The following is a 19,220-nucleotide window of genomic DNA, read 5'->3' on the forward strand; positions in this document are numbered from 1 at the left end:
TTCATGCTTTGAGGTCAGATTCTCATTACGTTACCACTTTTGAATCCACGTTATATCGATCGGTAACTTTAGCGCCATGATTGTTGCACTCGTCCACAGTGAATAATCACGATGGCGGCTTTCTATTTTTAGTTTGTTTTTTTTATATTTACTTCTATTCAAGTGAGAAAAGTTCTTCCATGCAAAAAATGTGAAAATCATAACACAATCTGAGACTAAATTTGAGTTTCTCGAATGGGAGAAACAAAGGATTGGTTTTGTGCAACTCAAGTCTATGTATCCACCTAATGCAAAAATGATGGTAAAGCGCAAGTACCTAAATCCACCGTACAGAACTGTATCACCAAATGTCCCTTAGCTCAATAGATGCATACAAAAAAAAAAAATCACAAATAAACCTCAAACTGTAGCTTTATTCCAACCTTGATACTCCAAAAGAAAAAAAAAGCAACATCAATGGTTAAAAAAGCAACATCAATGGTTAACAAGGAAGTTCTTCATGACCAAAAGATACCCGACAAGTTCAGAAAGTGAACTGTATGTTATATTCAATGCCGACAGAAGAAAAAAAAAACAGATTAAAGAGTAAAATCAAAGTTCTTTGAAGCTCAGACTCACAAAGAATTAAATAGCAACAGAGCAGCCAAGCAAAAAAATAAAAGACAAAAAAACAAACACAAAAAACATCAGGGTAAAGTGTAAAAAAACACAAACAAACATAAAATACTACACTCTACAGTACATCAGAGATCAACAAAAAAAAGTACCGCCAGACAATAAAAAAGGAAAAAAAAATCCCTTCTTAATTTGCCGTATGAGCAAAATAACCATTTCTAAAAAAAAATAACATTTCAAGCAAATTTCTGGCCAACATCGAGTAAATATTACCAAACTACCGGGCAGCAGAACACACAGCATGGCCCTTGGACATGGAGTGGAGTAGCTCTTGTTTTTAATATTGCAGGGATAAATGGATAAAATAATTTAAAATTAGAATGAGAATTTTGCCAATTTCATCATTTTTTTCCTAAATTTGTAATTTGTTAGATAGTTTTTTTTTTTTTTTTTTTTTAATAACTGAAGGTGGTTAATTTTTAAAACACATTTGGATTTAAATTTAAAATTAAATTTTTCATTTTTTTTTTAATTTTTTTTTGCTGCACCAATAATTTATAACATAAAATAGGGTTTAAAAACTCCTAAGCCGAACTATTTGTATAAAATCCATCTTATTGATAGCTGAATTTTAAGTTGATCTTTGGATTTTGCCGTGGTCTTGCAATCTACACAATCATGGATTCGCATAAGGATTACGGTAGCTTAATTGCACCAATCCACTGTATTTAAAGAGTAAATTTATATATATATATATATGTATATATATATATATATACACACACATATATATGTATATATATATACATACATATATGTATATATATATATACATACATACATATGTATATATATATATACATACATACATACACACAGTATATAATATATATATATATATATATATATATATATATATATATATATATAAAAAAAATCCTAGAGGCATTACAGAATTAGATTTATTTTTAATGAGCTTCAATATGTTAAGTTGCAACCTTCTTTTCCAAACATCACGTTGAAGGTGCTGTTTAACTGCCTGGTTCATGCTCTTTTAGAAGCTGCTTTGATCTGCTGTGTACTTAATCACTATTTACAAACACTCCCACTGTCTGAGCACGGGGGAGGGGAGAAGAGAAGTGTTTGTAGATAATATTGGAGTACAGATTCTTGCTAGAGCAGCAGTTCAAATCAGCTTCTAAACACGCATGAAATAGGCAGTTAAATCAGGACTTTCAGCATTTTGTTTAGAGAAAAAGGATATATTAAGGATTTATAATTTTGCAAAGGGTCATTAATAATTAAGTATTCATACTTTAAGTCTGCACTCTGTGCAAAAACAATATATTTTTTTTTTTTGCCATGGTGGATCTTTTTCATAAAAATCCATGGTGAAGTTGTCTGATGTGAATGGGGTTGTTCTTTCACATCTTTTAATAAAGGTTTAAAAAGTGTCAAAATCCTGCCGCATGCTCCTCCCATCTGGGGTGGACATATCATGGTGCAACCTTTAAAAATGTACAGGGGACCAAGACATAAGGGGGCCACTACGAACTCTAAAGCAGGTGTAATAGTGCATTATGAGGAGTTATTGGACTGTAAAGGGCCCATATACTGTTCTTGCACAAGGGCTCATTTCTGTCTGTGTCTCCCAGTGCCTCCCATCATATATGATTTATGATATCCCTCAACATTTATTTACATTAACATGTTTGCATTTCTCACGAGACGTTAGCTCCAATTCCATTTCCACAGGATTGATGCAATTCCTCCGAAACCTCCTCGGCCACCCTCAGCGTACTTGCGAGGCTGCATACTGCGAGAGGGGATAGCCTGTGAGATTGCATACTATGAGAGGGGATAGCCTGTGAGATTGCATACTATGAGAGGGGATAGCCTGTGAGATTGCATACTATGAGAGGGGATAGCCTGTGAGGCTGCATACTGTGAGAGGGTATAGCCTCTAAGGCTGCATACTGTAAGAGGGGATAGCCTGTGAGGTGGCATAATGTGAGAGGGGATACCCTGTGAGGGTGTATACTGTGAGAGGGGATAGTCATTGAGGCTGCATACTGTGAGAGGGGATAGCCTGTGAGGTGGCATACTGTGAGAGGGGATACCCTGTGAGGGTGTATACTGTGAGAGGGGATAGTCATTGAGGCTGCATACAGTGAGAGGGGATAGCTTATGAGGCTCCATACTGTGAGAGGGGATAACCCGTGAGGCTCCATACTGTGAGAGGGGATAGCCTGTGAGGCTGCATACTGTGCAAGGGGCTAGCCCGTGAGGCTGCATACAGTGAGAGGGGATAGCTTATGAGGCTCAATACTGTGAGAGGGGATAACCCGTGAGGCTCCATACTGTGAGAGGGGATAGCTTGTGAGGCTGCATACTGTGTGAGGGGCTAGCCTGTGAGCCTGCATACTGTGAGAGGGGATAGCCTGTGAGGCTCCATACTGTGAGAGGGGATAACCCGTGAGGCTCCATACTGTGAGAGGGGATAACCCGTGAGGCTCCATACTATGAGAGGGGATAGCATGTGAGGCTGCATACTGTGAGAGGGTATAGACACTAAGGCAGCATTCTGTAAGAGGGTATAGCCACTAAGGCTGCATACTGTGAGAGGAGATACCCTGTGAGGCTGTATACTGTGAGAGGAGATACCCTATGAGGCTGCATACTGTGAGAGGGTATAGCCAGTAAGGCTGCATACTGTGAGAGGAGATACCCTGTGAGGCTGCATACTGTGAGAGAGGATTGTTTGTGAGGCTGCATACTGTGAGAGGGGATAGGGAGCATTTGGGAGATCCTGCTCACGCAAGGAAGACAGTCCAGAAGAAAGAATTAAGGGGCACTTAACGACATTAAAAACTCTTACTTTATTGAAGACTCATTAAAAAAACAAGTACAACTGGACAGCAGGTATACAGGAGGTTGCACGAGATGTCTGGATGACGGCCGTTTCACGATTTACAGTGGAGGCCTCTTAAAAGTGCTGTAAAGCGTGAAACGGCCGTCGTCCAGACGACTCCTGCATCCTCCCGTATACCTGCTGTCCGGTTCTACTTGTTTTTTTTTTATGAGTAAGAACTTTTAGTGTTGGTAAGTGCTCCCTCGTTCCTTCTTCTGGATGGTCTTTAGGATCACTGATCTTTCAGAAGGTGAGGATGACCACAAGTGGAAGTGTAAAAGCGGCAGGACGTCTCCTTTCTATGGGTAGCTGGTTGAACACCATCCGATTGTGCTGTTCCGGCTCTTTTTTGTTTTGTTGTTGATTTGTACAAGGAAGAGCTTGCCCTGATTAAGAAAGGTGTTTGGGAATATTCTAATTTTACACGTTAGTTGGAAACACTATTTATGAGGAGTTAGTTATCTGTCCACGGACCGCACACCAATAAAGTACGATCAACTGGGCTTCTTTTCGTCAAATTTTTCATATAAAATGACCTTAATTGACAAGCAGCTACTCCATCTACATACTGTGCGCACATCTTTCCTACAACAAACTCAACAAACTGACCGACAGAATGACTATCCTCACACAGATAAGCACAGAAGCCCATTCACGACACAAGGCATTGCGGTTGGAGGACGCATACCTTCTGCATCGATTGGGCTTGGTATGCACTTCTGCTACAGGTTTCTGTTTGTTTGTACTATCCACCTGATGAGCGCTGTAAAAAACAACACCACTCCATAAAAAGCAGAATCATAGTACTGACCATGTCATATGACGCCAAGCCCTACCTCAACGTACACAACCACAGGGCCCTACAAATAGTAATGTTTTTATTTCAATTTTTTGATATTTAAAAATGTATATTTCTGGGGGGCTAATTAAGTACTATCATATCTCTTGGGGAATAAAAATGTTAAAGGGGTTGCCCATTTCTTGGACAACCCTTTCTGAATCACTGTTTCTTACCAGTAAAAAAAGATACTAAGGCTGCCTACTCACGATCAGGGCTCACAGCGTTTTAGATGTAGCGTGTTTTTGCTACGTCCAAAACGCTGCGTTGTACAGTACAAGCATAGTGGATGGGATTTCTAGAAATCCTGTGCCTACAGTGCTTGTTTTTCCCACGGTGAAAACTGACCAGTAGTGCGGCTTCCAGAGCCGCATGTCAATTTTGCAGGGAGAACACATTGAGAGACCACAACTACCCAAGCCCAGATCGTGGGCACGAGCAGCTGCGGTCTCCTGTGGAGGAGACTCCCGGTCCCACAGGTCAGGACCCGCTGCATCCAGGACGCAGTGGGTCTTGATCGTGTACACATACCCTTATGCTTACTCTCACCTCCGGTGCCAGAGATGTTTCAATGATATCAGCACTGGCTCTCCTGTGGATTGTGTGACATTGTTATTAGGGGATCGTATATCACAAATATTCGGCAATATTTGGCTTCGCGAATATCCGACGAATAGTTCACCACTATGCGAATATTTGATGCGCAATGTAAGTCTATGGGAAGCCCGAATAGTTGCTAATCGGCAACTATTCGGGTTTCCCATAGACTTACATTGCGCATCGAATATTCGCAAATAGTCGAATAGCGGCGACCTATTCGGTGAATATTTGAGGTATTCGATCATCCCTAATTGTTATGTCACGCGATTCCTGCGGACAATCAACGCTGGCTTCACTGTCCCCTCCTTCAAACAAAGCAAGAGAAATTGGTTGACGTCAGAACTGTGGATGCTCCCTCACTACTGGATGTCTATTACGTCTGTAGGAGAGGAGAGTGAAGCTAATGCCGATTGGTCCCAGGAATCGCGTGACATGCACATAGACTAAATCTATAAAAACTCTACCTACAATCTCATGTAAACATGGATCTGTCTTGTGCATAAGGCCCAAGAACACATTAACTGTAAATTTAAGAGGATACTATTACATTAGTCACATTTGGGCCTGAGGGGTCCGAAGACCATATTAGAAGACACTATTATTATAGAAGTTATACATAATAGGTGGAGGACCCTGTTACCGATTTTGCATTGTGACCCAAGAGCTTGGATCAAAAGTTAGAGGTACTAGACTAAAACATTACATTTGATATGTTAAAGCTTGCAATATAAGAAAGGCACACGGGTCATTTGTTCTAGGGTCTGCATTATCTTGGGGACCTCCATCTTCTATCGTCTTTGCCCAGAACAGCTCTTCAAATCTGGTTCTCAAAATCACATTTTGATTGGGAGAACCCATGGTTCACCTTGCGTGCTGTCATACTGTGGCCGACCTGGCGTCCTCTTTTACCAAAGGACAGTGTGATGTGATTACTCTAAAGTGAGCTAAACCCGGCTGCTGAAAAAGTTAGGTCCGGGTCCGAAATTTTTGATAAGTGCTTCCATCAAAATTCTACTAATCCTCGAATATGTTGTTTTCTAAGAGTTATCTTGACCCTAACATCTCTTGGAAACATCTTAAAATGTAGGGGAATTAGGACATTTTTAATTTATTAGTTTGGCTTCATTTAAAATTTACAAATTAAATATCTAAAAGTTTGATATAAATTTAATGCCTAATACATTTTCTATTGATATAGAAATAAGAGCTCTAACAAACTTATATTTCTTAAATCCCTAAGTTTCGAGTGCTTTGTATATATATCGACAGTCACACACTACAAACAATGGGAATCCAAAATTAAAAACACACATACACACGATTGTTGGTCACCTACACCATAAAGATGAAACAAACATGGAGAGATATGATCCAAACAAAGCATTAATCTTTATTACATCAATAAAGTTCAATGCACATGCCTCCAACAAGACCCCATGATGTCTTCCAAGAAAGCACACAAAAAAAGAGCCACCATCGATCACCATGAAATAACAATACTATAAAATATGGGCAACAAAGCTCTTGATCCTTGATTTACAACCAATCCCCAATTGTATCCCTTGCGTATATCAGTGGTTGTTATCATACTGTGGTACGACTTTGGAAACAGCAAGCGAAGCCCAAAAATGCTTGAGGACAGATGTTCATGAACGTACATTTTGAACATAGCATGGCTGTTGTTGAGCGCAAAATTAAAAATACATACAAAGTTTAGAAAGCAAATAAAGAGGGCAATGATACAGGAAAAAAATTAAAATAAAACATAAAAGGATCAAAACAAACAAATGTACAAAGAAAAGAAAGGGAAAACAAAGAAGACGGAAATTAGAAAAACTAACATGGCGTTACTGGTGGCTGTGGCCGATACTTCTGCTGAGGAGACTACGCCACACTTGGAACATTTGAGGGTCATGCCATAAAGGGGCATTGTCATCTGACTGCAATTAAAATCAAAAATACTGAAACAAAAACAAAAGATACTTTGCTTTGAAAACAGAAAAGAAAGAGCAGTATCTACTGACAACCAACATTTCGGGGCTTAAAGAAGAACCAAACCAAAAACATTCCGGTGTCTTATCCTTTGCTTATCGGATGCTGCCATAACTTTGACATCTCAAGTCATTACCGGACATGACCCCATTACAAAATAGAAGAAAAGTTGGACTGTAATAAATAACAAAATGGAATCTACAATCATATGATAAAAAAAAACAAAACATACCTAAAAAATAGAAATCATGAGCACACGTAGCAAAAACATACATACAGTGATGGGAACGACTAATGAATTACAACAAACAGTAGTTGTTTTCTAATGCTTTTGAGTTGTGCGTTTTACGGAAAACCAACTTTTCTTCTATTGGGTAACTATCGGGAACTTTTTTTGCTCACCAGTGAGATGTAAAATTATAATAGGCTCCAAAGCAGCAAAGTCTGAAATGAAAATTTCAAGCTATTTAACATCTGCAATAACCATTAAGACTTAATACATATTAAACATTTACATTTATCTTAAAAATTTCACATTTTTTTGAGTTTGGTTCCACTTTAAGACGGGTAAAGCTACCGTTCTTAAAGTTCCATCAGATAAAAATCATGGAGGCTCACCAATGGGATTAGGGGCTTTAATATTGAAGAGACCAAGCTATTGCTTTGCCGAAAAAGTTGACAAGAACATACAACTTCCATAAAAAAATAAAGGTGGTTTTGTGTAGAAGAAAATACAGGTTGAAGCTTACGTAGTGGCTCTTGGCATTGAGAACACACATTTTTAGAGATTATCATAGAGTCGCTGAGTCCCTATTACTATTAGAAGATTATTTTAGAGGTAGGGGTTGAGGAATCTCTTCATGAAGGTCAAATATTATAGCCCAATTGACAAAAATCTCATTAACTATTGGAGCAGACTTTTCAAAACTTTATTTTTTTTTATTTTTAACTCCCTCCCGATTTAGATACCAATGAAATTCAATCTCAGGCTCCGAATTTTATTCTTGAAGAGTAAATAAACTTTCATTTTTTTTTTTAAATAATAATTTTGTCCAGCATAGAAAGTTATGAAAATGTGTAAATCGCTGTATTAGTCTATTTGTAATTGCATGTAATTTGCTTCCATGCCTTTTGTTTTCCTGTTGTCTATTTGTTTTCATTTAGGTGCCTTTATATGAGAAGGTACTCATTTGGAGTACAGATGATGGCAGTGAAAGGGTCAACACCTGTCGCCTCCTCTGAATGCTGTGCTTACCAGAGCAATGTCTTGCCTTATCCCCAGAGGAAGTGACAGACAAGAGCTGACCCTATCACTGCTATCATATGTACTCCACATGCAAATTTTATGATATCAAGGAGCATACAAGAAAACAAATAGACAACAGGAAAAACAAGAGGCTTGGAATCCACTTACATGCAATTACAAATCTAATATATAAACCTGAGTGCATGTATGTATGTGTGTGTGTGTGTATTATGTATGGGTGTGTGTGTGTGTGTATATATGTGTGTGTTATGTCCACTAAAGGAATCCATATCGTCGTATTAACAATCATGAAATTTTGCACCGCCACCTCATTTGACTCAGGAAACGTCATAGACTTAGGGCGGCTTTGCACGTTGCGACATTGCACGTGCGATGTCGATGGGGTCAAATCGAAAGTGACGCACATCCGGCGTCGCAGTCAATATCGCAACGTGCAAATCCTTTTTGATACGATGAACGAGCGCAAAAGCGTCGTTATCATATCATCGCTGCAGCCTCCGACATTTCCATAATGCCGGTGCAGCGACAGGTGCGATGTTGTTCCTCGCTCCTGCGGCAGCACACATCGCTGTGTGTAAAGCCGCAGGAGTGAGGAACTTCACCTTACCTGCCGCTGGCTGCAATGAGAAGGACGGAGGTGGGCGGGATGTTTACATCCTGCTCATCTCCGCCCCTCCACTTCAATTGGCCGCCTGCCGTGTGACGTCGCTGTGACGCCGCACAACCCGCCCCCTTAGGAAGGAGGCGGGTCGCCGGCCAGAGGGAGGTCGCACGGCAGGTATGTGCGTGTGAAACTGCCGTAGCGATAATAATCGCTACGGCAGCTTTCACTAGATATTGCACATGCGACGGGGGCGGGACTATCGCTGCAGCATCGGTAACACATTGTTACCGCTGTCGCAGCGTGTAAAGCCCGCCTAAGTTTCGAGGGGAAAATTTAACCCCGTGCTTTACAGTTATTAATCAAAAAAACTGCTTAAATTTAAGTCAATGGAACTGGGAACGGAGCTGTTATTATAGACTCCTATAGTGGACAGAGAAAGACACACAGAGAGACCCACACACACACCCACAAAGAGACACACACACACACACACAGAAAGAGAGACACACACAGAGGCACACAAAGAAAGACACACAGAAAGACACTCAGAAAGAGACACACAAAGAAAAAGACACAGAAAGAAAGACACACAGAAACACACACAGAAAGACACACACACAGAAAGACACACACACACAGAAAGACACACACACAAAAAGACACACAGAGACATATAGACAAAGTGATACACACAGAAAGAGACATATACACTGAAAGAGATACACACAGAAAGAGATACACACAGACAGAAAGAGACACACACAGAAAGACACATAGAAAGACACATACACAGAAAGAGACACATACACAGAAAGACACATACACAGAAAGAGACAGATACACAGAAAGACACACACTAAAAGACACACACAGAAAGAGACACAGTCACAAAAAGGGACCCACACACAGAAAGGGACCCTCACAGAGAAACTGTTTGGATGTTTCAGGTAATATATTGTCTGATTTAACAGTTAGTCTGGATATTTAATCAGGTGGCCTATAGCAACCAATCAAAGGTTTGCTTCTATTTTGTTCCAGGTCAAGGAGTTCTGATTGGTTGCTATAGGCAATGAATAGTTAGTTACTATCCCGGGCAACTTCATAAAATTAAAGTTTATAAAAAATAAAATTCAGAGCCTGAGATTGAATTACACTGATCCATGTGATTGGTATGTAGATCAGTAGAGAGTTAACTTGTACCAGTTTATATTGATTAAAAACAAATCCCCTAATAAAGTGATTTGCAAAGTTTAATAACTTTTTATGCTGGACAAAATGAATAAAAAAGTTTAGTAACTCTTTAAGGGTTTCTGCCTAAATCTATCAATTTTTTTTAATCTAATTATGTTTGCAATATGTGAGAAACAAGTTGTGGTATCAGTACCATATTTTCTTTGGTCTCATAACATTCTTAAAGGGATAGTCCAACATTTAAGGTAACATGACCCTTGAACAGAGATCAGATCAATACAAGTTTGTGAGAAAAAGAGGAGGGCATGTAAAGACTGATCCTGGACTCAGTTGCAAATTTCTCATAAAATGGCCACTCATGGTAATAGAAAATGACACTAATAACACCTTTTACACGTCTTTTCCTCCACACAGAACAAGAACTTAAAGTATCAATCCCCGAACTCAATATACTCAACTTGACTCATACAGTTGACGTTCGGTCTCTTCTATATTAAACATATCATACACAAAGTGGATCTTGCTTTAAATTCAGTGCATTGAAAAACACAAAACAAAACAGGTGCCCCATGCTCCGTTCACCCCTTCACCCCTGAGTCATTAGCCTATTCTACAGAATGGACCAAACAGCAACTGCACCTCTCCGGATTCTCAACGGACAATGCTTCTTTTTATGTCTTAAGAACAGCTTAACTTTTAATTAAAGGCTTTCTTTAATAAACTAAATGAAGTAGTTGAGGAATGTGGACTACGACTGAATATAAAGTACTTGTGAACTTTAAGAGTCCTCCTCTCACAAGAACATGTGAATTTACGAACACAAAGACACTTTAATGAGGCTCGGTAAGTAAGTGAGGGCACTGCCGAATAATAACATCTTCAACGCACTTGTCCCTTGGAAGTTCTCACAGTGTCAAAAAGGAGGCTCTCAGGAGTGAAGAGGTTAACTGAGGACACAATGGTACCATTTGGCAAATGCACCGGGGAATCTAAGCACAGCAATGACATTATGTATTGTGAAAGTCTACCGGTTTATTGGAGTGCAACACGATAACAGGAAACCAGCAACAACCGGTAGGACATTGTTTCAAAAATATGATGTGCACAATATTGGTGGAAATATTTTTGTTAAATTTATGACTCATCCTAAAAAGTGACTGTGGAGAACCATAACTAATAGAATGAAAAGTCAAAAGTAACATTGTTCACTCCATTTTACATTTTTTGGGTTTGTCCATTGCTGGTCCCTTGTAGACGTGGAGCACCGGATGCACAATATTCCTTGTAATCTTATCTACAAAACATCTACTTAACATTCTATGCTCAACGACTAAGAAATACCAGGTTAATTACAGAGTTGACCGCCACTGGTTGGAAAACAGTTTGGATTTTGAGCTCGGAACATAATCTGAAATTCAAATTATTTTTTTTAAATGTTACATATTTATGAGGGGGTGAAATGGTAAAATGGTGAATCGATAGTTTTACAATAATTAAAGGTATTGCAGAAAAAGTCAAAACTTTCTAGACTCTAAAATATGGGCAGAAAATTAGTTTTTGTTTTGTTATATTTGAGTAAGAAATATTTTTTTCCTAAATTTCCCATGGTATTCCAAAATAATCACTTAAAAAATGTTAATGAAAACATTACTAAAAATAAATTTATATAACAAGTCCAGGCAAGAACTGTAAAGCTTATGGACAGAGATCATTTTTATAAATTACTAATAAAAGTTCAATTTGGTGTTTGTAAACTATTTTTGAAATTTAATTTTAGAAATGTTTTCCTAGTGGATCTAATGTTATATCTGGTCAGACCTTGACCAAATCCTACATATTTATTGTTTCGATTATAAAGTTTGACAATCTTCGGTAGATGAAGTCTAGCAAACCGGTGACCTCCCTGATTGATGGTGATTTTCTCTCGAAACCTAGACATGATCCTAACAGATGTTAATAGGATGTAATGGATTGAGGAGGACTGGTCCTAAAAGTTTTTGAGCTTCCAGAGACCTACCTATACATGAGACTAACACATGCCTACCATTTCTAAATACAACATGAAAAACGCACATCTATGTTTCACAGTTGAGTATGAGTTGTATGACCCGAAATCGCCTTGAGTTTGGAGCAGGATACCAGTAACTGATCCATATATTCTGGCTTATACTCGGACTGTAAAACAGGAATGTTTGAAACCGGTCTAAGGGAGGGGGGGTCAAAATATTTAGGATTTTTAGTTGTGAAACGTTCTAAACGAAAGATCACAGTTTTTCTACGTGTCCATGTGACCTGACGGAATAAGGCGTATTGTACCTAAAAATCATTTGGTATGTTGGGTTTGAAGAGTCCAAAAAATCAGATAACCCCAGGCCTGCCTTATAAGTCCCTATGCATCTGTTGCGTTTGGGGTAGGATACCAATGGCTCATTCATATATTATGGTTCATGCTTGGCCTGTAAAACATGAATGTTTGAAACCAGTCTAAGGGGGTCAAAATATTTTGGATTTTTAGGTTTAAAGGAAAGATCACAGTTTTTCTATGTGTCCATGTGACATGAAGGAATGTGACGTATTGTACCTAAAATGTGTTTGGTATGTTGGGTTTGAAGCTTCCAAAAAAAATCAGATAACCCTGGACCTTCCAGCTTAGTCAACCACTTAATGGATTGAGGATTATTTGTCTAAACTTATTAGGTTTGAAGAGTCTTATACAAGAACGCAACATAGTTCGACCAGCTGTCAATGCAACATGAAAAATAAAGGGGCATGGATTCAAAAAGCATTTGATTTTTTAAGGTTTAAAAAAGCCCAGAATCTATTTCCAGATTTTTGATTATATAAAGGAATTAAGCCTAAAACTGTTTGTCATTGGGTTTGAAGAGATCGAAACATTAAACCACTATAGCTCTTTCAGCAGTTAACAAAACTTTATACAAAGTTGCGTTTGAAGAAGGGTGTGGCTGTTGTTGTGTTTTTGTGTTTTGTTTGAAGAGTGATGAGTAGAGTTGATGGAATCCAGTGAATTTTACAGGGGAAGTCGAATGGTAAACAAAGTGGAATGTTGATGAGAGATGAATGTTTCTTATTCTCCTCTGAGGTCTCTACAGGAAATGGGAAAAAATTGGAACCCCAACGATCACCTGGTTGTCCGTATGTCTTAAGGGTACTTTACACACTGCGATATCGTTAGTGAATTATCGTCGGGGTCATGGTGTTTGTGACGCACATCCAGCGTCATTAACGATATCGCAGCGTGTGACAAGTACGAGCGACCTTAAACGATCGCAAAAGCGGTCAAAATCGTTTGCCGTGGAGAGGTCGTCCTGGAACCAAAAATCATTCTCTGCTTAATAGCGATGTTGTTCCTCGTTCCTGCAGCACCACACATCGCTGTGTGTGACACCACAGGAGCGACGAACATCACCTTACCTGCCTCCACCGGCAATGCGGAAGGAAGGAGGTAGGCGGGATGTTACGTCCCACTCATCTCCACCCCTCCGCTCCTATTGGACGCCTGCCATATGACATCACTGTGACGCCGCACGAACTGCCCCCTTAGAAAGGAGGCAGTTCGAAGGCCAGAGCGACGTCGCAGGGAAGGTAAGTCCGTGTGACGGGTGTACACGAGGTTGTGCGCCATGGGCAGCGATTTGCCCATGTCACTCAACTGACAAGGGCGGGTACGATCACTAGCGAGATCGCAGCGTGTAAGGTACCCTTTATCTTCTCTATCCCTCGTTGCATATAGCGTCTTCAGACTCTTCATTCCAGGCCATGACTGATGACTTGACTAGACATCTGACATCACTGTGCGCCATGCCGATACTTGATTGTAAAATCGTGACGTCACAACAGGTGCCACAACTGCCCAGTGCACAATGACGTCAGAGGTCCAGCTATGGCCTCAAGTGAAGAGGCTGAAGAGAATGCGTTCGATAGAGGAAGGGGACTAGAAGAAGCACAGAGAACTGAACAGTGAGTTATAACTTTATAATTTCCTTTAACCGTTTGCTCGGCCTTCTATGGTTCAGTAAAATAATGTATTCTGGAGAAAATTATATTTCGTAAAATTAAAAAAGAAATTAAACTTTTTGTAAATTTCAAAAAATAAAATTTCAGAATTAAAATATTTGCTGATCTGTAATTACTGGATCCAAAAATATTTGGGCTTATTAATTGAAATTTTGCGGTTTAGATTTAAAAAGATAAATAACAAATCTGTAACCTTTATTCCATCTGGATTTTCAGCCATTTAAAAGATTTCATGTGAAATTTTTGAAGACATCTACAGGGATTAAGCTCCTTCAGATCCACAGTTTTGTTATGAAAACAAAGATGTTTTGAACATTTCATTGCATTAAAGTTAATTCTAAGAACCGAGTTCCGTCATCTGACTTCTCAGAGAACCGGGCAAATAAGAGCCGAGTATTTATAAATCCTAATGGGTAAATCAATGGTAGACCTTAAGATCTCAAACACAACATGTTTCTGTGAGCGCTGATCTACGCACAACCTCTTCGGTGAATGATGGAGAGCCTAGAACGCGAGGCCACATCATCACTTAAGTCCCTCTTTGGGTGTTTATTTATGTCCAGTGATGATATGAACACAAAGGTTTTGACATTTTCTTGAGTTATTTTTTATTCCCGATTATTTCTTCCAGGCTGGGTAAACATCTACTAGATAAATACGTAAGCTGTTGTTCTCGACTATTATTGCTCCATTACGATGGGTCATTTCACTCGCTTTGACCTTTCGGAGTCCTTCAGAAAATTTTGCTTCGCTATGGTAAGGCAGACTGAAATAATAATCATGTTGTGGAAGAAGAACATGACACAAACATCAAAAAAAAATTCTAAAAATGTTCCTCATAACTAACCTATAAGAAAATAATCCATGGTTTCCATCATGGACATTCAGTAGACTATGTGGTTTCCTCCACGTGATTGAACTCTACTTTGCATTTAAAAAGGGTTTCTCAGATGACTACATGACTTCAGCTCATGGCCACTGGTCGAAACTCACTCAACGGAGTTGCGTCGCAGTACCAGACATACTGAATAGACAGATGTGGCGCTATTGCCGGAATAAAGTAGTCACGTTTTACTAAGGCTGAACAACTCATTTAACCCAAAATGTGCCATATATAAAGATCTCTGAACAATCTAGAGAAACTGGTTCTAAAGAAACTTCAATAATGGTTTAAGTAGTCCTGTAGACCTTAAAGTGGCAGAGAACTTATTAACTTGACCTTTTACAGGGTCTGTTCCATCTCTTTGGTGAGCCTTCAGAGCATGGGAAGATACATTGATGATTAGAGAGACAAGTTAGTGTACTGAAGGGGTTGGTTGTTTGAATGTACGACAGAACTGTGTGATGAGTTGGTCACCCAAAAGATACAAGTGGTCAAGTTGAGGGTCATTGTCTTCTTACTCGTTGTTAAGCAATCTCAACAGGGTACAGAGATCTCAAGGGACATCTTGAGACTCCTTAGAAGTCTAAAAGGTTCAAAAATACAAACGTGCACTCTAAAAATATTTGACCAGTGGAGATGACCCATCTAAGACTCCTTAGACATCTAAAAGGTTCATAAACACAAACGTGCCCGCTCAAAAATTTTGACCGGTAGAGAGGACCCATCTAAGACACCTTAGAAATCTAAAAGGTTCAGAAATACAAATGTGTCCTCTCAAAAATTTTGACTGGTAAAGAGAACCCATCGAATGTGAAGGAAAAAAGTTAGTATAGTAATAGTGTTACGGGGGGCTGTCTGATAATAAAACCCAAAGGAATATCAGACAGTCAGGGTCCACCGTGCAAAGACTCTGCTGCAGACTATGGCAGAGGATAAGGGGTATATAAGTGTGCCACTGTAAATAGTAATAGCACAAGTGCAGAGTGCAATACCTCTGTTAAACTCACAGAGGAATATAATTAGTAAATAAGGCAATTCCTCCTTTACTTGGAGGGTGTGTGGTATGGTCTCTGTTAATGGTCACAGAGACAAAAGCAGTGAGTGTGAAATGGCACCTACCTAGGTCCGTTCCTCTAGCGGTGCCAGGAGACGGACAGCAGCGTAAGCCGCACAAAGCTCCTACCTGCGTTCGCTCCACTAGTGTGCGAGGACACGAACCACTAGATATGGCACCTGCCTAGGTCCGCTCTTCTAGTGGTGCAAAAGAGACGGACAGCAGCATAAGCCGCACAAAGCTCCTACCTATGTTCGTTCCACTAGTGTGCGAGGATACGAACAACTGCCAGACGCAGTATAAGGAACGTTACCCTAGCGGCAACGTCCACCTACGAGTAGAATCACAAGGCCCAGCCGGACCATGTGCCTCAGGCACCTGCCTATGTCCGATCCACTAAGAGGTAAGGATACGGACCGCAGCCGAAGCTGTAAGGTATAAGAACGCTACCCTGCCGGTAGCGCTCACCTAACATATACAGAGAGATGCCTAGAGGGACGTGCACAGGGCGTCTACTCTCATGCATGAACCAAGAGGACTGAGCGCCGGGCGGCGTGCGTCAGGGTCTTATATAGACTCTGTGCCTTATCCAAGATGGAGGACACCAGAGCCAATCCGCTGCCAGAATGACAGCAATGACGTCACGCTGGCCTATCACCGAGCAAAGCGTCACAAGCACATGACCAGCGACCAATCGGCATAGAAGGTGTCAGAGACATGTGACCTCGTGTCAGCGATCATGTCACCCGCACATGTGCAATGGCTCCAAGATAGGACTTAGTCTCCAGCGCTTGCACATGTGCAGTAGCAAGAAATCCGAACATAGTCTCCAGTGCCACAGCAACCGTAACAAATAGCTGATCAATTTACAGATTGTTCGGACTTCCTGATGCGACATTGGCTGACACTGGAGGGTGAAAGTCATCATGTTCCTTTGTAAACCTTTTCAGTAAGTTTTAGAGGGGTCAAGTGACACCCAAGATTGGACTGGTCTTCCAAATGTGAGCAAACATATTTCAGGATAATCGATCCTAAAAAGGGTTTTCTGCCCTTATGATATTGATGACCTATCTTTGAGTTAGGTCATCAATATCAGATTGGTGGAGGTCCAAAAACCCTATCGGTTAGGTCATCTATATCAAAAGGCTAACCAAACCCTTTCAGTAAGTCAACTCAGCCTTTATGGCGCAATCCCTTTGAAGACCCATTCATGAATATATTGGATTTCAGAAACTAAGGGCCTACGGTCTACGTACTGTGCCCCTGGTGTATTGTAACTAGTGTTATGCTAATCAGTTGTGAATTCTTCACAAAATGCTTCTGTTGTGATGATTCATACGAGGGTTTTGATATGAATTAGGTCCCCTAACGATACGGTTAATTTCTGCTTCTTTAACATTTGAGTCCAAACTGTGTTCCAACACCAGTAAAACAATTCGGATCATCATGGGAGGTAGCAAACATCGTTACTTCTAAGGATTCTAGAACATTTACACAGAATATGATCAATAACCAGATGCTTGTAAGGAAGAAAAGTCCATATTGTGCAATTGTAGTGATGGGTTGGATAAAGGAGGAATGGCTTCCCGGTGGTGTAATGAATATCGGTCTTGTCAGTGAAGATACTTTTATATTAAATGGTCCAGTAATATAGATTTTTTTATACTGTCTCCATGTTTCCATTTCGGTGTAAGAGGAAATATTTGCTTTATTATAGCTGCAATGAATAGGAGCTAAAAGAAAGATGGGCGACCACCGTCTATAGGAAAAGATGGCGTCCAGCCCCTCCGCCGGGAGCTGCAGAGAGTGATATCTGTCCCCTCAGACTGTTCTACGCTTCCAGCCGCACAGAAGCGCTGTTACTGAATCTCACATCCTCTGCTGGTTATGTCCAAGTCTACACGGTAAAGTCAACAAGCTGAAGAGAGCTTCTATTCTTATGTAGGAATATGATGACTCATCCATAATGTTAAGGTCTACAATGTATCTTACAAGACTTGATGTTTCCAGCTTATGTCTGCAACGTGTTCTGCTGTCACTGATCACAATCTGGTTATTGCTCATATCTTCTGCTCTAAGACTCACGGACAATGGACTTACCCGGCCCGCTCCTTGAGCTTCTTGTCCGTTATGCCGTCTTTTGAAACAAGTTTATTAAACACCAGAATCCCGATGACCATGTTGACCTGAAAAGAGGAAAAATACATAAGATACGTTCTTATCAAAGAAACAACTTTCATCGTGGGACGGGGAAGACAAATTCAGGTGGAACCTGGATCCGCACAAAGCTCAAGTCATGTAGTTTATTCTTGATTTCATTAATCGGGTTACAACACACTTTGATCGTATAATTATCCTATGTAACGGTCATAAACTCATTGATTCATCCTGGTGCCAACAGCTGGAATGCCTATATTTTTCTAATGTCAGTAGTACATAATGAGGACATAGAAGGGGAGGAGCTAGAAGAGACAGACAGAGGAAGGAGGAGCTAGAGGTGACCCAGACAGAAGAGGGAAGAGCTAGATGAGACACAGAGGAGGGAGAAGCTAGAGGTGACACAGAAAAGGGAGGAGCTAGAGGTGACACAGACAAGAGGGAGGAGCTAGAGGTGACACAGAGGAGGGAGGAGCTAGAGGTGACACAGGAGGGAGGAGCTAGAGGTGACACAGACGAAGGAGGGAGGAGCTAGAGGTGACACAGACAGAGGAGGGAGGAGCTAGAGGTGACACAGAGGAGGGAGGAGCTAGAGGTGACACAGAGGAGGGAGGAGCTAGAGGTGACACAGAGGAGGGAGGAGCTAGAGGTGACACAGAGGAGGGAGGAGCTAGAGGTGACACAGAGGAGGGAGGAGCTAGAGGTGACACATACAGGAGGGAGGACCTAGAGGTGACACAGACAGAGGAGGGAGGAGCTAGAGAAGACACAGAGGAGGGAGGAGTTAGAGGTGACACATACAGGAGGAATGAGCTAGAGGTGACACAGCCAGAGGAGGGAGGAGCTAGAGGCAACACAGACAAGAGGGAGGAGCTAGAGACACAGAGAAAGGAGGAGCTAGAGGTGACACAGACAGAGGAGGGAGGAGCTAGAGGTGACACAGAGGAGGGAGGAGCTAGAGGTGACACACAGAGGAGGGAGGAGCTAGAGGTGACACATACAGAGGAGGGAGGAGCTAGAGGTGACAGGAAGGAGGCGCTAGAGGAGACACAGACAGAGGAGGGAGGAGCTAA

The 19,220-nt window shown here is 40.7% G+C and overlaps 1 protein-coding gene across 4 annotated transcripts in view; it reads right to left on the reverse strand.

The window, feature by feature from the left end:
* Window positions 1-19,220, reverse strand: part of ADGRB1 (adhesion G protein-coupled receptor B1) — a 719,771-nt gene that overhangs the window by 50,614 nt on the left and 649,937 nt on the right. For 2 of the 4 annotated variants that reach the window (XM_075352814.1, XM_075352813.1), the window contains exons 24-25: window positions 18,091-18,176; window positions 6,806-6,925 (exon numbers count right to left, since the gene is read on the reverse strand). In XM_075352814.1, coding sequence (XP_075208929.1) covers window positions 6,806-6,925; window positions 18,091-18,176 — 206 coding nt within the window. The remainder of the gene's footprint in view (window positions 1-6,805; window positions 6,926-18,090; window positions 18,177-19,220) is intronic. The other 2 variants (XM_075352815.1, XM_075352816.1) reach the window with 2 other exon arrangements.

The sequence above is a fragment of the Anomaloglossus baeobatrachus genome, chromosome 6 (genome assembly GCF_048569485.1).
Source record: "Anomaloglossus baeobatrachus isolate aAnoBae1 chromosome 6, aAnoBae1.hap1, whole genome shotgun sequence".
Taxonomy (NCBI): Eukaryota; Metazoa; Chordata; class Amphibia; order Anura; family Aromobatidae; genus Anomaloglossus; species Anomaloglossus baeobatrachus.